The 10,000-nt window shown below is 45.2% G+C and overlaps 2 protein-coding genes across 4 annotated transcripts in view; one reads left to right on the top strand and one right to left on the bottom strand.

The window, feature by feature from the left end:
• prpf18 (PRP18 pre-mRNA processing factor 18 homolog (yeast)) overlaps positions 1–733 on the top strand; it is a 12,117-nt gene extending 11,384 nt beyond the window's left edge. For all 3 annotated transcript variants that reach the window (XM_030790429.1, XM_030790428.1, XM_030790430.1), the window contains exon 10: positions 612–733. In XM_030790429.1, the coding sequence (XP_030646289.1) occupies positions 612–692 (81 nt within the window). In that variant the 3' untranslated portion in view covers positions 693–733. The remainder of the gene's footprint in view (positions 1–611) is intronic.
• A 6,939-nt stretch (positions 734–7,672) lies between these two features.
• The window catches only part of frmd4a (FERM domain containing 4A), a 75,842-nt gene continuing 73,514 nt past the window's right edge, over positions 7,673–10,000 (bottom strand). Inside the window, exon 23 of the mRNA XM_030789980.1 lies at positions 7,673–8,310. Within this exon, the coding sequence (XP_030645840.1) occupies positions 8,208–8,310 (103 nt within the window). The 3' untranslated portion in view covers positions 7,673–8,207. The remainder of the gene's footprint in view (positions 8,311–10,000) is intronic.

Here is a 10,000-nt window from a genome sequence, read left to right as displayed (position 1 = left end):
ATCACCCAGTAGTTATGGCTTTTAGAGAGTGTGTCTGTAATGTTTTCTAAATCTTGTGTGTTAGTTTTGTGTGTATGTGTGTGTTTGTATGTTTATATGACTGTGTGTGTGTGTGTGTCTGTATATTTGTGTGTGTGTTCCTGTATGTGTGTGTGTGTTCCTATATGTGTGTGTGTGTATGTGTTTGTATGTTTTGTGGGTGCTTTTGTCTATAGGTCAGTGTTTGTGTTAGATTCGAGTGTGTGTCTGATGTGTGTGTTTCTCTCTCCTGTGTTGTCAGGTCTATATGTGTAGGTGTGAGTGAGTGTGTGTGTGTGTGTGTGTGTGTATGTGTGTGTGAGAGAGATATGAGTGTGTGTGTCTGATGTATGTTGTTCTCTCTCCTGTGTGGTCAGGTCTATATGTGTAGGTGTGAGTGAGTGTGTGTGTGTGTGTGTGTGTGTGTGTGTATGTGTGTGTGAGAGAGATATGAGTGTGTGTGTCTGATGTGTGTGTTTCTCTCTCTCCTGTGTGGTCAGGGCTGAGTGTGTAGGTGTGAGTGAGTGAGTGAGTGAGTGTGTGTGTGTGTGTGTGTATGTATGTATATGACGTGTTGTTCTCTCTCCTGTCAGGGACTGAAGAGGTTAATGACGATCTGTCAGAAGCACTTCTCCACTGACCCCTCAAAGTGTGTGGAGTACAACGCTCTCTAAGACACGCACGCACACACACACATACGCGCGCGCACACACACGCACACACACACGCGCGCACACACACGCGCACGCGCACACACACACACACACACACACACACACACATATATATACATGGACATTCTGTCTATGCAGGAGCTCTGTTTGTAAATAAACAATGTCTTATGTAAATAAATTCATGTCATGTATGTAAATATGATCAAGCTCCTCAGATCACGCGATGTCTTTTGAAATATAACGTTATTCCAAACCAGTGTGTGTGTTCTGTTCTTATTACATGACAGTGTGAGCCGTACTGACAGAGTGACTGAGTAAGTGTGAGTGTGTGAGTGAGTGAGGGAGTGAGCATAGGGCTGTGAAGGAGAAGGAACACATCTGAATGGTATATTGCATTGCCAAAGATTGCTAGAACACACACACACACACACACACACTCACTCCTCTCCCCCCAGTGTGGATGCTCTGGTCTGAGTCACCCTGTGTGAGTCTAACAGTGGATCATTATCCGTCTCTGGACATTTCCCTCCAAGGACCACAGGGCAGGATGTGATGCGTCAAACCATGTGACCTGCTTCCTCTGACAGCATCTTCAGCATCAACACAAACAACACTCAACTTTCTCACTCAGCCATCTTGAGCATGCAGGCCCCTCCTGCATCAAAACCCTTTACACGTGTCAATTAGGACAGCTTCACACTTCCTGCGCACGCACACACACACACACACACACACACACAGACACTCTACCTCAGTGAGGTGGGGAGGTGTATCAGATCTCTCAGTGGGGTGGGGAGGTGTATCAGATCTGTCAGTGGGGTAGGGAGGTGTAGCAGATCTGTCAGTGGGGTAGGGAGGTGTAGCAGATCTCTCAGTGAGGTGGGGAGGTGTATCAGATCTCTCAGTGGGGTGGGGAGGTGTATCAGATCTCTCAGTGGGGTGGGGAGGTGTATCAGATCTCTCAGTGGGGTGGGGAGGTGTATCAGATCTCTCAGTGGGGTGGGGAGGTGTAGCAGATCTCTCAGTGGGGTGGGGAGGTGTAGCAGATCTCTCAGTGAGGTGGGGAGGTGTATCAGATCTCTCAGTGGGGTGGGGAGGTGTATCAGATCTCTCAGTGGGGTGGGGAGGTGTATCAGATCTCTCAGTGGGGTGGGGAGGTGTATCAGATCACTCGGTGGGGTGGGGAGGTGTAGCAGATCTCTCAGTGGGACACTCTGACTCCGACTCCCATTATGCTCTGCTATGGGGCACAGTTTCCGTGGTGACGAGAAGCCGGGGGCCACAAACACACCAGTGCAGCCTATCAGAGAGAGAAGAGAAAACACACACACACAAATTCTGGAGAGAGACAAGAAAACACACACACACATTTTGGAGCAGAAAGGAGTTCTCACAGGAGTAAAAGTTCCCAGCTGCTGTGGAAAAGCGTAACGAAACGTGGCTCGCACGCACACTCCGGATCCTGCTGGGTAACCACGGTGACGGTGTACCAGGAGGGTTGGGCTGTGTTAAGAATGGGCTGCAATGGGTGTGGCTCTGTGTGTGTGTGTGTGTGTGTGTGTGTGTGTGTGTGTCTGGGCGGGTACATTTAATCAGACTGAACAAAGGATTAGCAACACACAGGCACCGAGTGAGTCTACTTATAAAGAGTTAACACACACACACACACACACTTACACACACAGACAGACAGACTGTGAGTTAAATTATCGTAGCCATGTTCCTTGGCCAAGGCCGCACTTCTCCAGTTGTTTCTGCCCTACAGACACTGGGAACATCCTCCATGTCTACTGATGTTTCTCACAGTGTGCACGCTCACTGGACAGGGTACAGTGAACTCAAATGCCCTAAAAACACACACAGATTTGTGTAAACATTTCAAACTCTATACTACGGGAGCAAGTAGTCTTACAGTCACCAGCGTTCCACTGTTTATATATCCCGTGTTCTGCTGTTGCCGGGGGAAACACAAAGCCATTGTCTGGAGCGCAAACATCCTTCAGAGGAAGTTACAAGATCCCCAAACACACACACAGAGTGACAGACTGGATTTCTCTCTTTCAGAAATGGACGGGAAGCTGTTTGCAGAGATTGTGTTGAGTCAGCACATTCCGAAGTCGAACACTCATCCTGGAATGTCCTCTGAAGACTCCACACGTCTTCACTGACTCTTCTCTATTCTTCCCCTGGCTGAGAGAAGAGGAGCCCTCCGAACTGGTTCAGTCCCAGACCATTACATGTTACTCAGGATTCTGCCTAATCCAGCCCCACTGAGTCCTCTCATACAGCTGGATGCTTTGAGAAGTGTGTGTGTGTGTGTGTACGGGATGTTGGCCGTGGGGCGAGAGATGGAGTCTGGGGCAGCTTCCTATGTTAGAGTGGAAAAAAAGAGTTATGTATGTGAGTTTGTGTGTGTGTGCGCGCACGTGTGTTTGCATGTGTGTGTGCACGCGCGTGCGTGTGTAAATGTGTGTGTGTGTGTATGGGTGTGTGTGTGTGTGTGTGTCTGCTCTGTGGATGTACTTTATTTCTTTTCCAGTATGACTGAGGCTGTACGTTTTGGCAGCATCTCTGCTCAACAGCTGCAGAAATCACACACACACACACACACACACACACACACACACACACACAAAATGGGAAGAGAGTATTACTATGATGTCATCACCAGGTGGCATTCTGAAATAAGGAAAGAGTTATATGTGTGATTGTGTGCGTGCTTCACATACTGACCCTGTGTGTGTAAACACATGTTTAAATGCTGCGTTTAAAGGGAGCAGTGTTTGAAAACTGCTCCACAGACAATAGCAGGAGGAATATCAGAGCTCCTCTGTGTTATGCTCAGTCATTCACTATCACCGTGACCGTGTGAAGAGCCATTTCCTGCCGGTTCATTCACTATCACCGTGACCGTGTGAAGAGCCATTTCCTGCCGGTTCATTCACTATCACTGTGACCATGTGAAGAGCCATTTCCTGCCAGTTCCTGTGATGGTAATGGTTACTCTGTTTGGTATTCCACCGTTACTTTGGTCCTTTGATATGATCAGCAACAATTATGTTAATGAAGCATGGGGGATTAAAATGAGATCTCAGACCCCTCAAGGCTTGTCTGATTGACTGTCACCATGACAACTGTACCCACATCTCGGTGCATATTCATGAGCACCATACTCATTAATATTTATAAGTGGTGTCATTTCAGTGATACCTTTCGAAAGTGTTTCAAGAAAAAAAAAAACTGTCAACATTATTTTACTTCCAATCAGATGTTACGTGCAACAGTTTAAATGAAATTATTGAAGGTGAATGTTCACTGGATAACTCTTCATTAATGCTTTTTGTACAGCCCAGAAAAACAGAGGAGTTGACAGCAGTAAGAGCCAGGACACAGCCAGGAAAGCAATAACCAGATGTCACGTTTTTTTTTTTTTTTCAGAACATTCGGCAATAATTTATTTTTCATAATCTCAAGAACCACCACGTTTCTCTTCTGGAAAATTCTGTATCAGTTCGCCAACAACACGGTTTCTGAAAAATGTTACTATACAAATTCTTAATAGAAAAACAAAAGAATAAATTAACTGTGGAATTCGGTTATTTTTTTTTAATACCTCCCCAAACAATTCCACATTACTTTCCCTCAACAACACCGTTCCATGGTTTTAAATGTCGTTTTTTTTTAATGCGTGTGTGATTACGGTTGAAATGAACGCTCTCATACACTCTTGAATCCAGCTCTGCTCTTACTCAAACTGAAGGAATGTGACTTTTACACAGTTTGACAAACTAACATCCTTCATTTTACACACATTGGTAGTAAAACTATTGACAACATTTAGGAAAAAAGTCTACAGCTAAGAACCGAAGCAGTGACTGTACCTCCTTTAGCACCGGGAAGGGTTGGAACTATGTCTGAACAGAAAAAGAAAAATTCAAAAATAAATAAGCATCAGAAAAAATACTGTTTTCTTTCAAAATGTTAATGGACATTGTTCTCTCTCTTGTTTTAAAATAACCCTCACAGGTTACCAAAGTCCTCCACATAAATGCTGATATATGTGTTAGTTCATTTAATTCACTATCAAAAGCTTAATATCATTTGCTGTTACTGATTACGGATGGAGAGATTATGAATGGGGAGAAACACAGAGATGAGGGGAGTGGATTACCCATTCTTGAGAAGAAAGGGGCGGGGCACCATGGTGACCGGGGTATTTGTTCATGGAGGTGGGGTTGTGTCATGTCTCAGGGCACCATGGCGATGGCCGGGGTATTTGTTCATGGAGGTGGGGTTGTGTCATGTCTCGGGGCACCATGGCGATGGCCGGGGTATTTGTTCATGGAGGTGGGGTTGTGTCATGTCTCAGGGCACCATGGCGATGGCCGGGGTATTTGTTCATGGAGGTGGGGTTGTGTCATGTCTCGGGGCACCATGGCGATGGCCGGGGTATTTGTTCATGGAGGTGGGGTTGTGTCGTGTCTTGGTTTAGTATTTGATTTGAATATTATAATTAGTGTTAGGCATGCGTGGAGAAGTTCAGGGTTTCTGTGTTGAGGCTCAGAACAACCCCCAGACCTGCACTGAGACAGAGTCTAATGCAATACATAGAGAGAGTGTGTATATTCCTTGCAGTTATAATGTGAAATATTAACAGAAGAGTCATCTGGTTATTAACACAACTATCACTGGTATATTAAAATAACCTCATCCGTTTCGGGGTGTGGAAAAGGGTTAGGGGCGTGTGTCCTCTGGAACAGGGTGGTCTCAAAGGCAGTAAAACAACAAGGTTAAAAACAGGCCTATGTTTTTAGGAACATATGTCTTTTTATCACTCACACACACACACACACACACACAGAGAAACTGACTACTGCTGGCATCTACAGTAGCTTTAAAATTAGGTAGGTATTCTTTTCACTCTGTAAAGGAAAAAAAGTGTGCTTTAGAGGTCTTCAGGTGTCTCCTTTTGTTTGGTTGTGTGTTTGGTTGTGTGTTTGTTTGTGTGTGTGTGTGTGTGCTGAGCAGGGTAAGTCTGTCACGAAGATTTATCTTATAAAAGTTGTTTTAGTCAGGTTTATGGCTTGCTGTGTTCCCCTGTAGAGCCGCAGACAGGGGATATCGGGCACCAGTGGTTGTGTCTAAGTTTCTCTGACCGCGGCCACACCCCATCTGAGCCCTGACACAAGCTCTACACTCCATACCTTTCTACTGTCCTGTTTCTGCTTAGAAAAGCACCACTCAGTGCGTGAGAAGAGGGCAGAGAGCCACTCTGCCCAGCAGGATCCCAGAGAGGGAAAATGCTTGGAGAGTAAGTGGTGTTAGTGGTAGAGTATCCTGTAGGACTGGGTAGACTGTACACCTGTCCAGTCTGTGCTTTAACACACGTCTCCACTCTGAGCAGAGCCGCTCTGCCTTCACTACGGCCGGCAGTCACCACTGACCTGCACCTGCCTGCAGCGGCATGGTAATCATCATCATCATCATCATCATAACAATAACAATAACAATAATAATAATAATAATAATAATACGGCTGTACTGTGCTCCATCTGTAAGACTTAGCATTCACATAAAGGACTAAGTCATAATACCCCTATTAAAGGCAAAAGGATCAGAGGACATGAGGAGAACCGGGACTGTGGGTAGTGAAGGTGGCATTCAGTGGGCTCTGTAGTCTTTCAGGCCTGTCAGTGCGACAGATGAATTAAATATTTATAGGCTCACAGCAGTATATTGTGGGACTTGTAGTTCTTCTGTGTACAGTACAGGCTCAGAGCACCATGGTGACAGGCAGAGTGGTTGTCACGGTAAAAGGTTACTGCCTGAGAGAGCGAGCGGCACATGATAGCACTAACGCTACATGCTAGCGTCATGCTAATGCTAAGCTAACCTCCAGCTAATCTTTGTTTACTCCCAGCTAAGGATCATACAGTTTTACAGCTAATGTCAGGGAAATGTCCAGCCGCACTCCAGCTAGTCTGGACTTTAAATTCACTAAATGATCATCTGGACCAGCAAAAAGTGAAGTGTTTGAAGATCAATGACAGACAACACATACAGACTAAACCCATACTCCCTCCCCTTACCCCAGAAAAACATTTTCACATATGTGGGTTTGCCTCCGAGGTTCTTCCCAAAGCACCGACAGCAGGTTTTCCCACACAGAGCAGAACAATGGAAACTGTAAAATCTAAAACAGTTTCTAAGAACACACAGCATAGTTGTCTCAACGGTTCAGGCGGCTTAGTTTACTAGCTAAGTGTAAAATTGAAAGAACTGACCAAAAAAAACAAAACCAAAAAAAAAAACACCAACTAACATTTTGAAGGTTAAAATGAAACTTTGTTAATCGTTGGTCAGTATCTGTTTTGTCATGTAAGTGAATGAAGGAATGGTCTTTCTCCATTGTATCTATAGTTTTCATTGTGATGCCTGGTGTGGAGAGACCTTCACAGATGCATGAAATGCTGGCCAACTCTCAGGGCAGCAGAAGAAAGACAGACAGAGAGAGAGAGAGACAGAGAGAGAGAGAGAGAGAGAGAGAGAGAGAGAGAGAGAGAGAGTGTCTCTCATCCCTCTCTGGTCAGGTTCTTTATTACGTGGAGAGACAAAGGGGATGGTTCTGTGCTGTGGGCCTGCTCCCATCTCTTCTTCTGAAAACTTCTCCAGCAGATGAGCAGCTCTTTGGCAGAGGGGCAAATCATGAGACTTGTTCTCCATTTGTCTGTTTGACACTTCTTGACGCTTGTATCCCTTACAGTCCTGGGTTTGTAAGGACTATAGCCTAAAAATATTGGAGGGGTGTTCATCTTCTGCAATATATATGTTTGTGTATATTTTTTATATATTTCTTACAAAACAAAACAAAACAAAAAAAAAATCCACAAATAAGGGAACGGGGCCTCCTGTATGCTCTGGTCCAATAGGAGGAGGGATCTGAGACAGAGGGCGGGGCTAGTAATGCAACACGTATGCCTGGACAGAAACAGTGGATACACACATCTCCACAAAACAAGATGGGAAAGTAGTCTGTCTTTGTGTGTGTGTGTGTGTGTGGGTATGTGTCCATGACAGAACACAATCCAAAGCGTTAATGATCTGTGCATATTTGCACACATTTGCAAAGTAAGAGTGTGTGAAGTGTTACTGATCATAACACACACACACACATACACACACACACACACACACACCTTCAGGTTTCAGAAGCCACACTTCTCACAACACTCGAGCGGCGGATTGGACAGTGACGGTTTGTGCATACAGAGTGATTGGCTGGCAGCTAACTGGGTCAAAGTTCATAGGGTGTGACATTGGGCAGCAGGGCTCAGGGTTGAGTTCAGTTTGACCTGCGGAGTCCTAGGAACACTGCCCCAGCGGATATGCACACAGACAGGGAGAGAGAGGGCGGGGCAAAGGAACGCAGACTCCAGCTGAGGTCCAGCTCTCCATCACACCTGCCTGGAGAAGTCTCAGGGAGAGATGGAGGGATGGACAGATGGAGGGATAGGTTCAGACGAGTGTCCCTGGTTTGGCCTTCTCATGTCCATACCACTGCACGTCAGCCAGCTCAGAGCATAGAGGACTGCTCAGAAAGAAACTCTCACTGAAGGATCTACAGAGAGAGACACACACACACAGACACACAGACACACACACACACACACACAGACACAGAAGGGGGGGTTGTCAGATCTGGAGAGATTTTATGGTTGAGATCACAGTGTGCCCTGTATAGATATTCTGCTAAATTCTGGACATCTAACCACAGCCAAAGACACAACCCAGGCCATACAGGACCACTCATTCACAGAGAGAGAGAGAGAGAGAGAGACAGTGTGAGAGAGCAAGAGGGAGAAAGAGAGAGAGAGACAGAGAGAAAGAGAGAGTGAGAGGGGGAAAGAAAGGGCATGCAGAGAGAGAGAGAGAGAGTGAGAGAGAGAAAGAGGGAGAGAGACAGAGACAATCTGTGTGTGTGTGTGAGAGAGAGAGAGAAAGAGAGGTGAAGAAGTACCTCTAGTGGTCAGTGCTTTGGTGAGAGGGTGAATGTTCCTCAGAGGGAGAGTTTTCAGCCGTATCACTGTACCGAAAGAAGAATTCACACACACACACACACACACACACATAGACACACACACACGCACACACACAAACACACGTAACGCAGGATTAGTGGAGAAAGAGAGAGAGAGAGAGAGGTGTTAGCAATGTAAAGTGTACTGGTTAGTAGATTATAGCAGCAGAAAGAGTCAAGCACAGTGAGTGTGTCAGATCTCTGTAAGTGACAGGCTGAATGACAGATAAACAAGGCATAAGGCAAAAGGACACCAGCTCTCCTGTGGTCTAGGTTTGTCTCCTGTTCCACAGTAAATGCAGTTAAACCTTGTGTCCTAACCGGGAATGACATCTCAGCAGCTCACATTCAGCTGCAGCTGCTGTAACATCTCACCATCTCATCACTGGCCAAATGGCTTTGTCCATAATCTCATAATCTATGAGCATAATAATCTCTGGCAACATGATCCGAACACCCATCAGCCATCCATCAATTCAACAATAAACATGCTACAAACAGACTTACGCATTACATGATTAGTGTGTAATAATCTATAACGGCGTAATAATCTATACCACTGATGGCAGAAATGGTCAAAACTGCTACAGGTGTGTTTGCAGTGTTTCAGAAAATAACTGCCAAGTGTTCAGACACATCACATCTCACCCACAGAATGTATAATGGTATTAATAATTATCTCCATGCTGTATAAAACATATAGATCTCACCCACAGAGTGTATAATGGTATTAATAATAATCTCCATGCTGTATAAAACATATAGATCTCACCCACAGAGTGTATAATGGTATTAATAATAATCTCCATGCTGTTTGCAGCTGTCAGATGCTCCTCACACGGTCAGTGCTGCTGTATGACTTGCGACATGGTGGTTGTATGATGTGGTGGTTGTGTGTGAGTCTGGGTCATGCAGTTTTCTGATTGATGGCATCCTGACTGCTGTCTAGTTCTCTGATGGCCACTATGTTCTCTCTGCTCTCTCTCTCTGGTGACAGCTTGGAATGAGGAATGTCTTTTTCAGTTCATATCTTCTAAAAACTGACAGACAGCTGTCATATCAAATCAGAAGGAGGAGGGGTCTTAAAAGCTTGCTATTTCTGCAGGCACCAATAAAAACTCCCCATTGTGAACTCTTCAGGAGTGAGAGTATCAGAGGCTTAGAGTGAAGTTCAGTCTTCCACTGTCTGGACATGTGAGTCTAACATAATCATAAAGCTATCTTAACTATC

Source organism: Chanos chanos, chromosome 13 (assembly GCF_902362185.1).
Source record: "Chanos chanos chromosome 13, fChaCha1.1, whole genome shotgun sequence".
NCBI lineage: Eukaryota > Metazoa > Chordata > Actinopteri > Gonorynchiformes > Chanidae > Chanos > Chanos chanos.
This window is presented reverse-complemented; position numbering and strand designations above follow the sequence as displayed.